This window comes from Salminus brasiliensis, chromosome 7 (genome assembly GCF_030463535.1).
Source record: "Salminus brasiliensis chromosome 7, fSalBra1.hap2, whole genome shotgun sequence".
NCBI classification, from domain to species: Eukaryota; Metazoa; Chordata; class Actinopteri; order Characiformes; family Bryconidae; genus Salminus; species Salminus brasiliensis.
The window spans coordinates 39950359-39970712 of record NC_132884.1 but is presented as its reverse complement, the minus strand read 5'-3'; the positions used below and the strand labels follow the sequence as shown (position 1 = coordinate 39970712).

Here is a 20354-nt window from a genome sequence, read left to right as displayed (position 1 = left end):
GCAACAAAACGAGAACAAAAACAATACAGGACTATAAATACAATAACTATGACTCAGTTCTGAGTAGAGGTAATGAGTGTAAGGTGCATAGATATTTAACAGGTAGGTAATGGTAATAAGGTGCCTAGAAGGTTCTTAGAAATCCAATATGCTGTGACGTTATATGCAGACAGCACATAACGCGCAAGAAACATGAAATGCAGCAGGTACTGAGGTAGAAAAGTGTGTAATGTGTAAAAAGTGAGCAGACAGATTAAAATGCTATGGGTCGTGGGGGGTGGGGGGTTTAGTTCAGTCTCTGTGAGTTCAGAAGTCTGACTGCTTGTGGGACAAAGCTGCACCTCTACCTTCTGCCAGACGGCAGCAGTTAAAAAAAAAAAGACCATGTGAGGGATGACCGGGGTCCTTCACAATGCTGACAGCCTTACGGGTGCAGCGTGTGGTGTGACTGTCTGTGACCGAGGGGAGAGAGAGACCCCTACGATCTTCTCAGCTGTCCTCACTATTTGCTGTAGGGTCTTGCGGTCTGTGGCATTGCAATTCCCAAACCAGGCCAGGAAGCAGCTGCTCAGGATGCTCTCCACAGTCCCTCTGTAGAACATGGTGAGGACTGGAGGAGGAAGATGAGCTATCCTCTCGTCTCAGTCGTGGTCGCCTTGCACTCTTCTGAAGTCAACGACCATCTCTTTAGTTTTGTCCACATTCAGAGACAAGTTGTTGGTTCTGCACTGGTCTGTTAGCCGCTGCACCTCCTCTCTGTATGTGGTCTCATTGTTCTTGGTGATGAGGCCCACTACTGACGTATCATCTGAATTTCATGTTAATTCAAGTTAACTATAAGAATCAGGAGGCAAAGACGGTCAGTGATGAACTGGGAGTCATTTAGTTACTGATTTGTGTATAAATTGTCCCTAAAATATACCTCAAGCATTATTAATAGTGCACAATCAATGTAACTTCTATTGTTTTTGAAAACTGGTTTAATAAGTGGAGTTATGACATAACTGACAGTCTACCTCCGTATACCTCAGTCCTACCTCCACCCTGTCTCCTCCCTTTCCTTGATCACTCACCACTCCAACAGAGGGGTCTGTTATGCAGACCACAGTAAAGCCAACCCAGACTCAGTTCTTTATTTTTATTATTTAGATGCAAAATGTACAATGATATAATTATTTTATAAAATATAATATAAATAATTATATATATTTTATTATATATGTTATAATTATAATAAATATAAAATCATATAATTTGTGTATAGATTGTCCCTAAAATATACCTCAAGCATTATTAATAGTGCACAAAGAATGTAACTTTTAATGTGGTTTAATAAGTGGAGTTATGACATAACTGAATTTTGGGAGAAGGACTACCAAAGAAGACAGTCTCCCTCCACCCTGTCTCCTCCCTTTCCTTCATCAGTCACCACTTCAACAGAGGGGTCTGTTATGCAGACCACAGTAAAGCCAACCCAGACTGATTTCTTTATTTTTTATTATTTAGATGCAAAATGTTCCCCAATTCTGGAACTAAGCCTACATATGACTATGATTTGTGGAAATTAAGGATGTACAATATTTTATTATATAATATAATTATAATAAATATAAAATCATAACATTTGTGTATAAATTGCCCCTAAAATAAACCTCAAGCATTATTAATAGTGCACAATGAATGAAACTTTTAATGTGATTTAATAAGATAACTTGGGAGAAGACATATATTGAGGCCACAAATTTCTAGTGCCCAAAAAATAATATCTTGGGGACAGAGTAATATATTGAGGTGAAGGTATAATTTATTTAGGCCACAAGATAATATGTTAAGGCAGCAGGATAATATTTTGAAGCCACAAACTGAGTTATTGAGGCCATGAGACTAATATATATATATATATATATATATATATATATATATATATATATATATATATATATATATATATTAGATATAGAATATATATTATAGATTTTTGCTTTATTTTTGATCATTATACTTTTTTAAATAAGAAAAATGAAAATAAATCACTTAATTCATTATTATTATTAGTAGTAGTATTAATATTATTATTATTAACATGTTGGACATGTAATATGTTGAGGTGAAGGTATAATTTATTTAGGCCACAAGATATGTTGAGGCAGCAGGATAATATTTTGAAGCCACAAACTGAGTTATTGAGGCCATGAGACATATATATATTAGATATAGAATATATATGCCTCAAGACCACCACCATCGTCCCCGTGCCGAAGAAGTCCACGGTGTCCTGCCTCAATGACTACCGTCCCGTAGCTCTCACGCCCATCATCATGAAGTGCTTCGAGAGGTTAGTCATGAGGAACATCAAGAACCAACTGCCCTCTTCATTGGACCCTCTGCAATTTGCATATCGTCCCAACCGCTCCACGGACGATGCCATCACCACCACCCTTCATCTCTCCCTTACCCACCTGGAGAAGAAGGACACCTACGTCAGAATGCTGTTCATAGACTTCAGTTCAGCATTCAACACCATCATCCCACAGAACCTCACGAGGAAGTTAAGCCTGCTGGGCCTCAACACCCCCCTCTGCAACTGGATCCTGGACTTCCTGACAGGAAGGCCCCAGTTAGTCCGGTTCGGGGACAGCAGCTCCAGCACCATCACCATGAACACTGGGGCACCTCAGGGCAGTGTACTGAGTCCTCTGCTGTTCACCCTGCTGACTCATGACTGTGTTGCGAAACACAGTTCTAACAGCATCATAAAGTTCGCCGATGATACAACTGTGCTGGGTCTCATCAGCAAAGGCGACGAGTCAGCATACAGAGAGGAGGTGCAGCAGCTGACAGACTGGTGTACAGTCAACAACCTTCACTGGAATGTAGAGAAGACCAAGGAAATGGTTGTTGACTTCAGGAAATCAAGACCGGACCACTCTCCGCTTAACATCAACGGCTCCTCTGTGGAGATCGTTAAGAGCACCAAGTTCCTTGGTGTCCACCTAGCGGAGAACCTCACCTGGTCCCTGAACACCAGCTCTACAGCCAAGAAAGCCCAACAGCGTCTCTACTTCCTCCGGAAGGCCCGTCTCCCTCCACCCATCCTCACCCTCTTCTATAGGGGAACCATAGAGAGCATCCTAAGCAGCTGCATCACTGCCTGGTTTGGGACCTGCACAGCCTCTGACCGCAAGTCCCTCCAACGCATTGTGAGGACAGCTGAGAGGATCATCGGAGTCTCTCTCCCCTCCGTCATGGACATTTACACCACCCGCTGCATCCGCAAAGCAACCAGCATTGTGGATGACTCCACCCACCCTTCACACAGTCTGTTCTCCCTCCTGCCATCAGGAAGAAGGTACCGCAGCATCCGGTCCAACACGACCAGACTCTGCAACAGCTTCTTCCCCCAAGCCATCAGACTCCTCAACACAACTCAACTTCTGAACTGATATCTTACACTCTCCCTCTCTCTCTCTCTCTCTCTCTCCCTCTCTCTCTCTTTCCAACCATTTATCCCAGATAACATGGGAAACATTTTTTGCACAAGCATTTGCACTGACAACTTTACTACCTCACTGGACTCTATTTATCGCACATTGCACAACTTGCACACTACCGTCATTATTTATTATCCTCTGTCTGTACTGTGTTGTCTGTCCGCACTTGTTTGTTTGTGTTGCACTTGTGTCTTGTATGCACTGTCTATGTTGCACCATGGTCTGGGAGGAACGTTGTTTCGTTTCACTGTGTACTCTGTATGTAGTTGAAATGACAATAAACCCACTTGACTTGACTTGACTTGACTTGATATATATATTATAGATTTTTGCTTTATTTTTGATCATTATTACACTTTTTTAAATAAGAAAAATGAAAATAAATCACTTAATTCATTATTTATTATTATATAAATAATAATATAATATTATTATTATTATTATTATTATTATTAATAAGGTATTACATTAATACAACATATAAAATCAAAATATTGACCAAAACGTTGTAGACCAGGTTAACTATTGGCTTATTTTACGGTTTAACTGAGCATGTGCTAACAGGCAGATGTCTTGGACTGGATACGGGATAGATATCAGGCCCAGTTCCAGTTCTGCCTCTTTAACGAGCTCTTTGGTTGCCCTGCTTTGTTGTGTCTTCATCCTTCTACGTCATGAAGCATCAGACAGTGGTCCTGGGGGCATTTCTAATGAACAGTATAACTCCTCTCTGCCTAAGGCATGCAACTCCACACACTTTCAGATGGAGTAATGCTGCTAGGTGCTCATGTCTGACTCGCCGGTCTGTAATTGTGCTTGAGAACAGAACAGGGTTCTCTATGATCTTTAGTCCGCTGTGATTGGACAGCTTTACCCTGTGCTGTTAAAGTAATCAGTTAACAGTAGGACCTGTTCTTCAGTGCTTATTGTTACAACCACAGCCGTTCCCTCAGTTATCTGGACGTGGCCAGTTCAGAAGCGCACAGCAATTTGTATCCAATTGCGTGTTTTAACGTGAATTCGCAAATTCGCAAGTCTGGCTCCAACTTCCACCCGTAGGTCCAGGGTCGGCCCATGTCTTTATGGGGCCCTAAGCAGATTTTCATTTGGGGGCCCCCCCATACCATCACTTCGGTACCAGATGCTTCATGTTTCCTATGCGCTGAAGGGCCCGGGCCTTTATCGACCAACCAAGCGGCGCGTAGCTGCATTTGCCCAACAGCAGGAGTTGATTAAGCTAGTATCAGTGTGCCAAATGTCGCTTATGTTTAATTATCAAATGTTATTTTTAAAATATGTATTTTTATAACATGATATCTTGGAGCTCTTGGGCTCCCCCTAGTGGGATTGGGCCTCTAAGCAGCCGTGTAATTCGAGTATGTCTTGTTCCGGCTCTGCAAAGGTCTCTCTTTTTACAGAGCCTAGTGATGTATTAGCTGTTTTTCTGTAGCGACGTAAATCCAGCGATGCTACTGTTGAGCTCAGAGGGCAGATTCTACTTAATTTATGCTGAAATATGGATTAAGGTAATCTAATAATCTAATAATGATCATCATTTTATATTGTATTGTATAGAATTAGAATCAGGACATCAGAACATGGTTGGAGAGGATTCTGGAAGTTGGGACTAGCCGACTTGGCAAGACTCCCGAGGATGGGCGCTGATGGCGCTGTGTGGTGAGAAATGCATTCTGGGAAATTCGGCTGCCCCAAGTCCACACAAGGCATGTCCTGATGCATCGTTGATAACACGGGCCGTGTAGAGTTCGGACTGTACTCGGCTAGATGTGAACACTGATGCAACTGATGTCGCCGTGGCAACCAACTCACTTGGAGGAAAGTGCTGGGTACCCATCCCTAATGTATGGGCTGGCAGAAGCCTGTGCCGGCCTGCATCACACTGAAGTGATGTGGGGCGAGAGACAGACAGACAGACAGAGAGAGAGAGAGAGACAGGCAGGCAGGCATTGGTGCCAGCTACCATAGATACCACCTTCAGAGGTCTTGGTCTTGGTGGCATGCGAGTTGGGCATGCAGGTGGTCCTAATGTTTTGGCTGGTTGGCAGACTGACTGACTTCCTTGGTGTGAAAAAGAGTGTAGTTACAGCTGCTCCTCACTTGGAGGATACCCTATCCGGGTATTTCGCTAATCCCCGCCCTCCTCTTGCTACGATTGGCTGGTAGTTCACCCCCCTCCCCCACCCCGCCCACCTCACAGCCTTTGCCACTTTACCAGCTGATCTGGAAGCTCCCATTCAAAAGCGCGCGCTCCACTGAGACCTGGAGCTGACCTGGAGCAGTCCAGACGAAGAATGACGTCCGTCTGCAGCTTCGTTAAAGCGTTATAACCCGACATAGGCAGAATGTCCCTGGGCGCTCTCAGCAACCTCAGCCTGGAGCTGCGCGCCACTGACGCGCCGAGAGACGAGCAGCTGGCCCGTGTGGAGATCGCGCTCCTGGGGGTGATCTTCGTCACCGCCGCGCTCCTCAACTCCGCGCTCCTGCTGCTCCTGCTGCGCCGTCGTCGCGAGCGCCTCACCCGCATGCGCCTGTTCGTGCTGCACCTGTGCGTGGCCGACCTGACTGTGGCCTTCTTCCAGGTGTGCCCGCAGCTCGTGTGGGACATCACGGACCGCTTCGTGGGTCCGGACCCGGTGTGCCGCCTGGTGAAGTACCTGCAGGTGGTGGGCATGTTCGCGTCCGCCTACATGATCGTGGCCATGACGGCGGACCGTTACCGCGCGGTGTGCGACCCCATGGCGCGGCTGAGGCGCAGCGGGCGTGCGCGCTGCTCCGCGCCCGTGGGCGCGGCGTGGTGCGTGGCGCTGGCCGGTGGCTTGCCGCAGATCTTCATTTTCTCGCGCGTGCAGGTGGCGCCGGGGGTCTTCGACTGCTGGGCCGAGTTCACGGAGCCGTGGGGACTGCGCGCCTACGTCACGTGGACTGCGCTCGCCGTCTTCGTGGTGCCCGTGGGCGCCGTGCTGGCGTGCCAGGTGCGCATCTGCCGCGCCGTGCGCGCCAGCGTGGAGGCGCGTTGCGGGGAGGTGCAGGGGCAGACGCGCGCCCCGGGCCTCTCCAGAGCGCGCGTAAAGACCGTGAGGATGAGCGTGGTCATCGTGGTCGCCTACGTGGCCTGCTGGGCGCCCTTCTTCACCGTGCAGCTGTGGTCCGTGTGGGACAGCGAGGCGCCCACTGAGTGTAAGTGAAGGGGGACCGTAAAGGGGGGCTTCATACGGGTACCAGTTCACACACAGGGGGCGTGGAGCCTTTATTAAATAGTATTAAATGCGACATTGCCTTTTTGTACATACCATATTTAATGTAAAATTAGGCAAATTAACAGTATTTATTTATAAAGTGTCTCTGTTTACTATGGGAAATTAGGGGTGCTTAAACTTTTGCGCAAGGCACAGGCAAAAAACTTGGCTGCATCTCAGTTGCATACTACACACTACTTGGCAGATTAGTACACACAATATTAACAAGCAAACAAGCCCGTTTTGTGCTAACAGGAAGTGATGAAGCGTTGCTATGACAACACACAGTATGTCATTCCAAGTTCTCCTTGTCGAACCCGGTTTACCCGTCCTGCCCGGTTTGGACACATATGTTATAGTGTATGTATAGTGATTGTATAGTGTATATATAGAGTATGTATAGTGTATATATAGAGTGTGTATAGTGAGTGTATATAGTGTATGTATAGTGATTGTATAGTGTGTATATAGTGTGTATATAGTGTATATATAGAGTATGTATAGTGAGTGTATAGTGTGTATATAGAGTTTGTATAGAGTATGTATAGTGATTGTATAGTGTATATATAGAGTATGTATAGTGAGTGTATAGTGTATATATAGAGTATGTATAGTGAGTGTATATAGTGTATGTATAGTGATTGTATAGTGTGTATATAGTGTATATATAGAGTATGTATAGTGAGTGTATAGTGTGTATATAGAGTTTGTATAGAGTATGTATAGTGATTGTATAGTGTATATATAGAGTATGTATAGTGATTGTATAGTGTATATATAGAGTATGTATAGTGAGTGTATAGTGTATATATAGTGTATGTATAGTGAGTGTATAGTGTATATATAGTGTATGTATAGTGAGTGTATAGTGTATATATAGAGTATGTATAGTGAGTGTATAGTGTATATATAGAGTATGTATAGTGAGTGTATAGTGTATATATAGAGTATGTATAGTGAGTGTATAGTGTGTATATGTGTATGTATAGTAAGTGTATAGTGTGTATGTAGTTTGTATAGTGTATATATAGAGTATGTAGAGTGATTGTATAGTGTATATATAGAGTATGTATAGTGATTGTATAGTGTGTATATAGAGTATGTATAGTGATTGTATAGTGTGTATATAGAGTATGTATAGTGATTGTATAGTGTGTATATAGAGTATGTATAGTGAGTGTATAGTGTACATATAGAGTATGTATAGTGAGTGTATAGTGTGTATATAGAGTATGTATAGTGAGTGTATAGTGTACATATAGAGTATGTATAGTGAGTGTATAGTGTTTATATAGAGTATGTATAGTAAGTGTATAGTGTGTATATAGAGTATGTATAGTGAGTGTATAGTGTGTATATAGAGTTTGTATAGTGTATATATAGAGTATGTAGAGTGTGTATGTGTGTAGTGTGTGTGTATGTGTGTATAGTTTGTGTTTATTGTTAATGTGTAGGCTAATGTGTGTTTTAGTACTAGTACTTAGGGCTGGGCGATATGGTAAAAATACAAAGTCTTGTATCCATCAAAGACCAACATTGGGTTAACCTCCAGCTCCAACGTTGAACAGATGTTGGATTTTGGTTGGAAATCAAAGTCGTGTATCCATCAAAGACCAACATTGGGTTGACCTCAGGCTCCAACATTATACAGACAATGAATTTTGGATAGAAATTCAAATCACGACCATTCAGCATACAGGACACACAAAGCAGTGCAGGGTTGGATTACAATTCTGAAATTCTTCTCAAATAAAATGAAAAACAGCCAATTTTAGAGCGTCATTGTTCAGTTCTGTGGGATGGGATGTAAGCTTGTCCACGTTTACTTTGTGAACTGATTTCATTCTGCTTTAACCTGCAGCTGCTATGTTCACCATCCTCATGCTGCTGGCGAGTCTGAACAGCTGCGCCAATCCCTGCATCTACCTGCTCTTCAGTGGAGAGCTCCCCAAACCCCGTCTTTGTTCCAGACACAAAGAGAAGAAGTGCTCGGTGTCTGAAGAGGCCACTATACTCAGTTCTGTCTACCTGAGCTTAAAGAGTTTCTCTGACTGTAGGTAAAATGAAAATGAAGGGTTAGAGACCCTGGACGCTCACCTGATGATGTTCTCCTGTCAATCAAAGAGAAATTACCACCCATGCTGTAAATAAAAGCCATTGCACTGATGTTTCAGTCACTGTTGGAATCAATGTTTACGTTGGTCATTTCATTTGTAATGGTTTAAGAGAAGCAGTGTTTGTATCTGGTCAGTTTGTGCTGCTGGATTAAATGAGGAATTGATTTGAACATATTTATTTTGTGTTAATGTACAGACTGAAAACGCATGTTCTTTAGCACAGGCCAAATAGGGATGTCTCAATCAGGAGTTGGCTGATCCTGACGTATTTTAATGGATCGGGTATTGGCTATTTTAATCCTGATCCTGTTTATAAATATTTGTTTTAACGCTGGTCTTCAGAGCGCCATCTAGTGTCCACAAGTCACCATCAATGGACATTATCCCCAGCCGGCTGCAGCCAGCAGCAGTGCGGACGTTCTCAGAAGGTAAATAAAGGAGTTGAGGTTCTGCAGTGTGGAGCTATTTTACAGTGGAACCTGAAAACAGACCATAATATCTGACCCTTTATAAAACTCTCATTGAAACGCTCTGACTGTTTTACCAGCGGGAGAACCGCAGAACCTCTCACTCGCCTTTCTGTGTTTATAAACCAGCACTGAAGAACCAATATAGAACCGAGTGGAGGAGGCTAACGCTAATGCTAACACACACACATACACGCCATAGGAACCCTAATCACACACACAGCACATTCACCCACTATAACCCAGCTATTACACACCAGTAAACCACGGATATCAGTACAGAGTGTGTACCACAACACACACACACACACACACACACAGGAAGTGATTAGACTGCAGTGTTGTAAAGGAGCTGGGAGCTGATTGGTCAGGGAGGAGATCAGACTGGATTATCAGATATTAAACACTATAAAACATCATTTTAAGAAAAGTCTCGACGAAACTAAATCAGTCAGTCCAGAAAGTCTGATTATAGAAACTGATACTGAAAATAAAGAGATTTTACTGAACCCATTAATCAGCAGCTTGTCTGATCTAAACTGTGGGGCTGGATTATTTATACACACACAGAGATCAGTCGGCTGATTCGGATTGGATCGGGCCGAAATAACCTGATTAGGACATCCCTACAGCCAAATCCTCAGGGTTGAAATCATGTATGTTGTATTGTTATCTGTATTTGTAAAGCAATCTTGGGTTTGTAAAAGTCGCTATGTAAATGTGTTATTACAGTGGAATAATTCATATAATATATATATCATATATATCATAATATCATATATATATATAATATGATATTATCATTAGTGTTGAGTTCATTTTTGGAATCCAGCTTAGTGTGAGTTTTAATGAGTATGAATGCAGTACTTATTTATACTCATTAAAGTATGCAGTAAATAGTACTTAATGTAAAGTACACAGATCTGAGAACAGAAGAAAGGCAATTTGCATATGAAGTGATGTGAATGTGCTTCACTGAACATCCCGCTTTAATAAGGCAATACTGGAGGTTTCTGAGAAGGCTCCTGCGCTCATTATTTATACTGTAATATGTGTTTGTTTGGTTTTTTTTGCAGCTTTGCTGATTGATTGTTCCTTTAGGAGTCAAAAATAAAGTATTGTTTGTGTTGCATGATTTTATTCCCAAAATATTTTTTTAATATATATATATATATATACAGTGAGGAAAATAAGTATTTGAACACCCTACGACTTTGCAAGTTCTCCTACTCAGAAATCATGGAGGGGTCTGAAAATTTCACCTTAGGTGCATGTCCACTGTGAGAGACATAAAAAAACGGAAATCACGATGTATGATTTTTTAATAATTTATTTGTGTGTTACTGCTGCAAATAAGTATTTGAACACCTGCCAATCAACAAAAATTCTGGCCCTCAAAGACCTGTTAGTCCGCCTCTAAAACGTCCACCTCCACTCCACTTATTATTCTAAATTAGAAGCACCTGTTTGAGGTCGTTAGCTGCATACAGACACCTGTCCACCCCACACAATCAGTAAGACTCCAACTACTAACATGGCTAAGACCAAAGAGCTGTCCAAAGACACCAGAGACAAAATTGTAGACCTCCACAAGGCTGGAAAGGGCTACGGGGCAATTGCCAAGCAGCTTGGTGAAAAAAGATCAACTGTTGGAGCAATTATTAGAAAATGGAAGAAGCTAAACATGACTGTCAATCTCTCTCGGACTGGGGCTCCATGCAATGGGACATGGGACAGGACAACTGCACTGTATTAAGGAGAGGATGACCGGGGCCATGTATTGCGAGATTTTGGGGAACAACCTCCTTCCCTCAGTTAGAGCACTGAAGATGGGTCGTGGCTGGGTCTTTCAACATGACAATGACCCAAAGCACACAGCCAGGATAACCATGGAGTGGCTCCGTAAGAACCATAGCAAGGTTCTGGAGTGGCCTAGCCAGTCTCCAGACCTAAACCCTATAGAAAATCTTTGGAGGGAGCTCAAACTCTGTGTTTCTCAGCGACAGCCCAGAAACCTGGCTGATCTGGAGAAGATCTGTGTGGAGGAATGGGCCAAAATCCCTGCTGCAGTGTGTGCAAACCTGGTGAAAAACTACAGGAAACGTTTGACCTCTGTATTTGCAAACAAAGGCTACTGTACCAAATATTAACATTGATTTTCACAGGGTGTTCAAATACTTATTTTCCTCACAGTATATATATATAATACAATAATACAATATAGAATTCTAAATGATTCTTGGTTTCAACAATTTAGAAAATATTTACAGGTGACAGAACCTTTACCTTTTTTGCAGGTGGCAGCTGTGGCCTGAAGCGTAGTGAAGAGCGAATGAGCCTTCGGACTGAAGTGCCCCTTAGCAATGCAACCAAACCCCAACTGCTACCCAGGTGCCACAGCCAGGGTTGTTCAACACTCTGGGCATGAGTGCTAACTGCCCCCCCCTATCCCCCAGTATGTGCTCAATTGTAGGTCAAATCCCTATGTGTGCAACACAAATAGTGATTTAGTGGTTCCTTCGTCATTTAAAGAACCTCAGCATACAGTAAAGGTTCTGTAGCCATGAAAGTGTTGTCCTAGAACTACACATCAAAGCCAAGACCCTTTTAGGAATGTTTATTTGTAACACTGTGAGGCATTAGAGGTTGAAGATCAAAGAACCTCAGGGTTATGTCTTCAGTCCTAGCATTTTTCTGGGTGGGTTTTGTAACTCACCAGCAAGTTTGACCTCATAGCACCCATTTTTGTACGCGTCTTCAAAAAAATCCTTTAGCAGATCAAGGATATTCATTATTTTTATTAGCTTGTGAAAAGAAGTCTCTGAAATGACGGCGGCTGAGAAAGATGCAACACCTCTGTGACTGTACAAAGCATGTTGGACACAGAAGGCCTTTTGGATGTTGGAGGGTTGGAGGGTTGGATGATTCTAAGGACCTGTGACTGATAGGGGCCTTTGCATTAATTAATGCATTAATTAAGTATTCTGGCAGAATTGGTAGAGTTGTGGGGCCTGGAAACTGTAGAAGCCAGTTTATTGTTGGGAATAGTACTGGTTTTAACAATGGAGCCTCACATATATATACAATGTATTATAGATTGTATTTCATCTGTTTAGAGTTGATGCATTTTCTCCTGAACAGGAGTTCGCTCACTAGTACATCATGTGGCAAATATGCTATGTGAATGAGACCTAATTTGTTCCAGTCATGGCACAAATATACAACACAGAAATGGAGCACTCAAGCATGCGCCTCAGTCTATAATATGAAATGTGTTACGTTTCCACGAATGCCTGCCTGATGACAGTGATGCATTTGGCCCACATTGCGAAATAAAGTGGACCTGCTATAGGAGGCTTTCAAATATAAACGCCAGTGTGCCATTCAGGGGGAAATATCACTGATATGAAAAGTGCTGTGAAAAATGGGAAGTGGGATAGCAGAGACCACAGTCTTGTATTCTTTAATCACTGCCAAAACCATCATAAACATTGGATGGTACTTTACTGTTCGATGCAGGTCATAAACCAATCAGCCATAATGTTTAATCCAAGGCTGAAGTGAAGAACACTGATTATCTGGTTCCAGTGACTGCTGTCATGGGCTGGAAATATAAGATAGCAAGTAAACAGTCAGTTCCTGAAGGTGATGTTGGTGTTGAAGCAGGAGAAATGGACCAGTGTAAGAGGCATTTTGACAAGAACCGAACACTGGTGCCTAGACAACTGGGTCAAAACATTTCAGAAACATCAAAGGTGCACGTATTTGTCACTGTACCAAATACAGCAAAATGTCTCCTCCACATTTTGCCCATCTGTGGTAGTGAACACACACAGAGCGGTGGGCAGCCAACTCCAGCACCTGGGGAGCAGAAAGGGTGAAGGGCCTTGCTTGAGGGCCCAACAATAGCAGCTTGCCAAGCCGGGAATCGAACCTACAACCCTGTCATCAATAGCTAACCCGGAGCTCTAACCCCTGAGCCACCGCTGGTAAAGGCAGGCAGGTCTTGTGGGGTATTCCTGGTATACATTGAGTCAATGGTCAGTACTTACCCATAGAGGTCCAAGGAAAGACAACTACCCAGATAACATGCCCATGTGGGGGTCTGTATGGGTGCCTACATATGGATGCCCACCAGGGTTTGTGATGGGACCAGAAGGTGTTAAACGTGGGTCCTAGATGGGACTGAATTAAGCTGGGATGTAATGATGGGGCTCATTTGGAAAGCCCAACATGTAGAAACCCACTCAGAGCCCACCTGGAATCCACCCAGTCCACATTCCACCCTTGTGAGCCCCACGTGAGCATATTGGCCGGGTGGTGAATTGGCAACAGAGTCATGGATACCCAAGGCTCCTCAGTGCTCATGGACCCAAAGCTCATGGAGGCCCTACCTCCCAACTTACAGGACTTAAAAGGTTCTGACCACTGAATGGGGTAAAGGGGGGCTTTGCATAAGCTGTCTATACCATTCTCCCTACCTGAACACTAACTGATGTACTCATTATTGCTCTGTAGACCTTATATAGATATGGGACGCAGTTTACAACATCAGGCCTGGTCTTCCTGGTCTATTGTACCACGTCCTTACCACGTCTTTTCCATGTCCTCAATAACAATAAAGTCAAAGTTTAAATTCAACGCTTCCCATTTCTTGACAAAATCACCCCAACAGTGAAACATGGTGGTGGCAGCATCATGTGGGGAAGCTTTTCCTCAGTGGGGACTCAGCATCTTATTAAAACTGAAGGCTGGATTGATGGATGTGAGATGCCCTGTTGTGCTATCCAGTGAGTCCATCCCTTTTGAGCCTTTCTTCCTCTTGATCTAAGGGAATTTGTCCTCTGTTCACAACAAACATCCCTCACACTGAGAGGACGAAGCTTTGAGAGGAACCAAGACTCTATAAGGGAACCCATCCTCTGCTCAACACTGGACAGCAGAGCAAACAACAGAAGAACAAGAAGAAACAGAGAACAGAAAGAGTGAGATAATGAAGAGCTGTGGCGATTGTGAGAGCAGGTGGTGTGAGAGTTGTGATAGCGTGAGCGATTGTAGGACACATGCTCTGTGTTAATGAGAAAGCTCATGCAGGTTAAGCAGTCTTATATGCACAGCTATGCAGTAGCGAGTGTGGTGTGAATGAATGAATGTGTGGAGAGCTGGGTCAGGCAGTACCGGGGAAAACTGTAGAAACAGGGAATCTTAAAACATGCTGAAGGAGAAAACACAACTCACACGTCTCTATTAAAAACATGGTTCTGTAAGGGGTCAGACTGTGCTGCCGCCTACCTGCAGAGGGCGACGGTGGTGAGGCAATGTTACTCAAGGGAACTCCAATTCCCAGAACCCCTAGGGGTAATCAGTGCCAACCAGGCACACCTGGTTGTCATAGCATTTAAGACTGTGGCAAACGGCACTTCTCTGTCACACCTTTGTAAAGGGGTGACTGGTACGGTACACAGAGCTGAGAGAACGAGAACGAGAACATGTTGAGTAAAGAAAGTTGCAGAGAGAGCGAGAGAAATATAAAAAGAAAGAAAGGTGAGCAACATGCTTGTTCGTGGCCAAGGACCTATGGATTATCCTCCACTGCAGGTTGCCAGCTCTTTTGGGCACAGGCAGTTTGTACAAAATTCGCCACCTGAAATTTGCCATGCTGTGCTCACCTAAGAGACCATGCCATTGGTGCCATCTCTTACCTCCCCCAAGGCACCAAAATTCTTCATCTTCAAAGCCACTCCATACAGTGCCTTACTGCTGACAGTCGAGAACTCACCTAAGCTCGGAGAAGAAAAGGTCAGGAGGTTACCCCTTCCCTCTTGCCAGTCACCAACAGCCGCAGACACTTGTAGCCATGGAAAGGGAGGACGCTCCTTACTCGGCAGTTGGTCCAACATCCCTCTGGCCGCTGGAGGAAGTGGGTCACAAACCTTTCCAGCAGCCTCAATGACTTCACACCAGTCTGCTGAGACAAGAGCTGCGGTGTCTTCCATCTGCCTTCACCTGGAGTCAGCAGGTGGCCCAACTTGAAGCTCGACGATAGATCCATGCCCATCCTTATCTCAGGATTGTGAAAGATAGGTTCCTCCCGCACCCAGGAGCCCACTCCTAGTCCTCCATCCTGAGAAAATCCTGAGTCCTCCATTCCATATCATCATGATGGAGCAGCCTCCATGCAGCCTTCAACCTGAAAGCCACAACCCTACTTTCAAGGTTCACCAAACCTTGCCCGTCCTCATAAGTAGGTAGATAGAGCACTGCAGTCTTCGTCCAGTGGTATCCAGTCCAAAAAAGGTCCGCCATCTTCCTCTGGACCTCAGTCAGCAGACCAGATGGAGCATTTAAAACCATCAATCGGTGCCACAGGGTGGATGCCACGAGGTTGTTAATGATCAGCACCCTACCCCGGTATGACACTTGAGGGAGCAGCCATTTCCACCTGTCCAGCTTTCTAACAGTCTGCTGTAAAACACCCTCCCAATTCAGCGTGACTGCCTCCCCTAAGCCCAGGTAAACTCCCAGCACCTTCAACCCACGTGTACCCCACACTAGGCCCCCAGGTAGGCCAGGGGGTGTACCTCCCAGTCCACACCACAAAGCTTCACACTTCCTCCAGTTTTCCTTACCAGGTGATGCCTTTTTATGACAACGGAGACCATCCTGCAGTTGCTGGATATCCCTGTCCTCCTTCACAATCACAGTAACATAATCAGCATAAGCTGATACAGAGAAGGCTGAAATGCCACCCCATCCTGAAACTGCGACCCCTTTCACTGTCTTTTTCAGTTGTAGCAGGAAAGGTTTAATGGCTAAGGAGTAGAGCTGACCTGACAGTGAAGAGAGAACGCAGCAGTGGAGGAGTGACATGGCTGAATTTAGGAACGTTGAAGACCCGTGGTAGCAAACACCACATACGAGCTGTCCCCGTGCTTCACCCGCAGCGTGAGATCCAGACCCTGGTCACGAGAGGACATGTTTCACAGTGGTGGTCTTACACCCCAGAGGGATCATCCGACCCACTAACTGGTCTTTTAATGTTAGCTTCAAGGTCCAAAAGAACCCTCCTCCTTTCCATGGTGGATAGGGCAGTATATTGTTGGCAGAGTAGTCTGATTTGAGCTTTCCCCACATCCCACCACTGTCTCAGACAATCATAGTCCCCTTTCCTGAACCTCCACATCCCCAAAACTGCTGAAAAGCCAAGCAAAAGGCAGGAGCTCTTGCAGGAGCTGTACATTAAGCTTCCAGTAAGCTGCTCTGTGCTGCCCGTACACAGCGGACAACTGAACCCACACCAAATGATGGTCCGAAAAACCTACAGAAAAGATTGAGGCTCTAAGCAAACTATTAACGTGGTCTTTCAAAAGATACAGGCGATCTAAACGAGCAGCACTGACCTGCCCATCCACCACTTTACCCCAAGTAAATTGTTGGGTTTCTTAGAGTGTTTTTTTTTCAGCCTCCAAGAATCAACACAATTAAAGTGGCACTGTATATTTTTTAATATCCCAGCAGAGAAAGCATAAGGCTCTCGCCCCGTTCTATTCATTACGCTATTCGTTGTGTAGTTCCAGTCACCACCTAAAATAACAAAAACATCCTGGGAAACTTGTGACAGTTCTTTCTGTAAGGACGTGAAGACGGCCACTCTTCCCCCCCCCCCCCCCATATTATCCACCTATTAATATCCACATCGACCCTTAACAGTCGTCCTTTACACACCTCCTTCTGAGAGAAAACTCTCCCAGGAATGTCTGAGAGGAACAATATTGCAACCTGAACCTCCACTGCAACTTGCTCCATGCCCCAAAACTGCTACTCCCTTCCTCTGCATCCCCCTCTCCACTGCATTATCAGGATCACTGTGTGTTTCTTCACCGTTAATATTTAAGGAGCCGAAGAAGCCATGAAGTTCCCTTACAGAAAGTTGGAAAAATGCTCAGACAGAAAACAGGGAAGGAAGGAACCAGCAGAAGGTAAAGAACAGGAGCAGACATGATGTTCTGCATTAGAGCGAGCCTTTATGCACAGCAGTCGCCCACTTCTTCAACCTATATCGCTTCCTGGATGACCACACAAACCACAATTCACCTTTCTGAGAAATTTGCTGACATCATTAAAGTGAGTAGCTAAAGAGACATTTCTTTTGCCCTTAGTAATTCTCAAAAACTGATCGAGCTGTGCAGTACTGTAAACCTCTCCTCTCAACCGGGCTGGACAAACTGTCCGACAGCTCAGAACAATCTGAGTAGGATCCCTCCTCCTCTTCATCCAGATCCAACTCCATCACACTTCCCTCTGCTCTCTGACTCTGTCACTGAGGCCACCCTAGTGTCCGGCCTCATAAAAACAATGCCAGAAGGACCTGCAGCCTCCTCCTCCAATACCTCCACATCCCCACCCTCAGCACTCACAATACGCACAATATCTAACGGCGTCTCTACTTGCTGAACAGCACACATACTTGTACCAGGTCCAGACTTAGCGGCCTCCCGTACACCTCCCACCATCTCACTCACCTGAGAATCTTCACTAGAGCGACTTACAAAAGTGCTTTACGATTTACCCAAGAAAAACCTCAGCTAGTTTGAATAGACTAAAAATTCAAAGATCCTCTGATCTTAGACTCGACTAAACAAAAATCAATAAGGTGACCATAATACTCTATTCTTCACCCAAGTACTCTCTGAAGAGGAGGGTCTTCAGTCTGGGTTTGAAGACAGTGAGAGTTGGACTCTGCTGTTCGGACACCCAGGGGAAGTTCGTTCCACCACTTCAGTGCAGGACAGAAAAAGGTCTGGACGCTCGTCTTCCGTGGATCTTAAAGGATGGCGGGTCGAGCCGAGCTGTACTTGAAGCTGGAAGGGCTCTTGGTGCAGATCGGCTTTTGACCATCACCATCAAGTATGGAGGGGCTGGCTGGTCCAGTCTTGGCTTTGTAGGCCAGAGTCAGAGGTTTGAATCTAATGACCTGGGCAGCAGCTACAGGAAACCAGTGAAGAGAGAACACAGCAGTGGAGAGACATGGCTGAAGTTGGGAACGTTGAAGACGACCCGTGCCGCTGCATTCTGGATAAGCTGCAGGGGTCTGATGACTTGATAACGATAATTGATCATTCATGACTACACCAAGGCTTCCAGCTTCTGTAGAAGGAGTGACCAGTGAGTTCTCAAAGGAGATGGCAAAAATCATTTGGCAAGTCCAGCAGTTCCCCAACAAACCTTTTATGCCCCACGTCCCCAAACTCAAACACGTAAACTGCCAGTGGTAGCAAACACCACATACGAGCTGTCCCTGTGCTTCACCCGCAGAGTGAGATCCAGAGTCTGCTCAGGGTTGTGAAGAAACGAACACCTGCCTGCGAAACTAGAGGACATGTTTCACAGCGGCGGTCTTAAACCCGAGAGGGGTCATCTTCATCAAGCTAGCCAGCTTCCTAAACCGAACTAGTTCCCTCTCCATCACCTCATGATCGATAAAGGGCGGCGCCTCACCGCAAACTTTAAAAAATAATTATAAAATTCGTATTTATTATTACAAAATATTATAATAATGGAGAAGCTATTGGGCAAATGTTTTGGCACCCCGCATTTTACCACACACCTACACTGTTGCAACATGTTAGGAACCATTTAGCAGCAACCACTTAGCAGTGTCTTAGCAACCAACAGATATACCATAGCAACAATATAATGACCACCTGGGATACCATAACAACCATTGCGAACCATGTTAGCTGTGAAACAACTCTGGGTCATAAATACTACAACTAATAATAATAATAATTGTAATAAATCATCATAAGTAATAATAATAATAATAATCAGTTTTTTGTACCATGCTTTTAGTTGAGATGTTAGATAATAATAATAATAATTGTAATAATTGTAATAAATAATAAAAATAATCATCATCATCATAAATAATAATAATAATAAGTTTTTGTACCATGCTTTTAGTAGATAATTAATAATAATAATAATTATTATTATTACTACTACTACTGCTACTGCTGCTGCTAATAATAATAATAACAACAACCACAACAACAACAGTATTATTATTATTATTATTATTATCATTATTATTGATGTTATTAGCAGTAGTAGTAGTATTGATAATAATAATAATAATAATAATAATAATAATAACGACTGCTTTGCTACAGAAAAAAAACACAAGTTTTACTTTACTGGATTACAGTCTTAGAAATAAAGCCTCTCGGGCTCTCAGTGACTCCATAGAAGAACCACTTTTGGTTCCATGAAGAACCATACTTATAAGAGATGTGCGAGTGTGACCAACCTTTACATCAAGTAACGTAAACATCACTTTTACAAACACACTTCTTCATGGAACCAACAGTGGTTCTTCTGTGGCATTGCTGAAGAACCATTCCTGCTAACGCAGGAGCAGATACAGGACAAGCTGAGTGAGAGCAGTTAGATAGATCAGCAGGCTGAGCTCCTATATTTACACAGATAATAGAGAGCCACATGCTGGTGTGCTGGCTAAATATGGCCTCATGTTTTGCTGATTTGAGCAGAGGGAGTGTTGAATGACTGTACGTCCACCTTTTTGGATGGGAAACATTTATAATAGCTGATGTTTGTACGTTCAGGGCTTGACTTTAAACATTCTGGGGACCTATGATCTAGAAATCCACTGTTTATTTGAGTGATGATCAAAATCACTTGGAAGAAAGGCCAGTAACAACATTAACACATGACTGATGAATCAGATCCGTTTATTAATGCAGACAATTTGTACTGAACCATTAATAAGGTAAGAGAAATGGGGGGGGGGGGTGCAGAGAGAGGACAGGGTAGAGAAAAAGAAAGGTGGGAAAGAGGAAAGGGCGAGAGGAAAGCCAGGATAGAGAGAACAAGGGAGAGAGAGAGGGAGAAGGGGGTGGGGGGGTGAGGACAGAAAGGGGACAAAAAAGAGAGAGAGACTCTTCCAGGTTCCACAGAAGCATGTATTGAGTATTTAAGTCTGTTTACCACCCTGTTATTTTG

The 20354-nt window shown here is 43.9% G+C and overlaps 1 protein-coding gene across 1 annotated transcript; it reads left to right on the top strand.

The window, feature by feature from the left end:
• Positions 1 to 5784: 5784 nt before the first annotated feature.
• avpr2b.1 (arginine vasopressin receptor 2b, tandem duplicate, 1) lies at positions 5785 to 10147 on the top strand. The gene is made up of 2 exons (XM_072683200.1): positions 5785 to 6689; positions 8610 to 10147. The coding sequence occupies exons 1-2, from the start codon at positions 5855 to 5857 to the stop codon at positions 8807 to 8809; spliced, it is 1035 nt and encodes a 344-aa protein (XP_072539301.1). The 5' UTR covers positions 5785 to 5854; the 3' UTR covers positions 8810 to 10147.
• The last annotated feature ends 10207 nt before the right edge of the window (positions 10148 to 20354 follow it).

Bases quoted from the DNA above. Each gene is read 5' to 3' on its own strand.
- avpr2b.1 (XM_072683200.1), top strand. From the start codon at position 5,855: ATGTCCCTGGGCGCTCTCAGCAACCTCAGCCTGGAGCTGCGCGCCACT. The intron at 6,690-8,609 runs GTAAGTGAAGGG...TTTAACCTGCAG, and splicing joins CAGCGAGGCGCCCACTGAGT to CTGCTATGTTCACCATCCTC.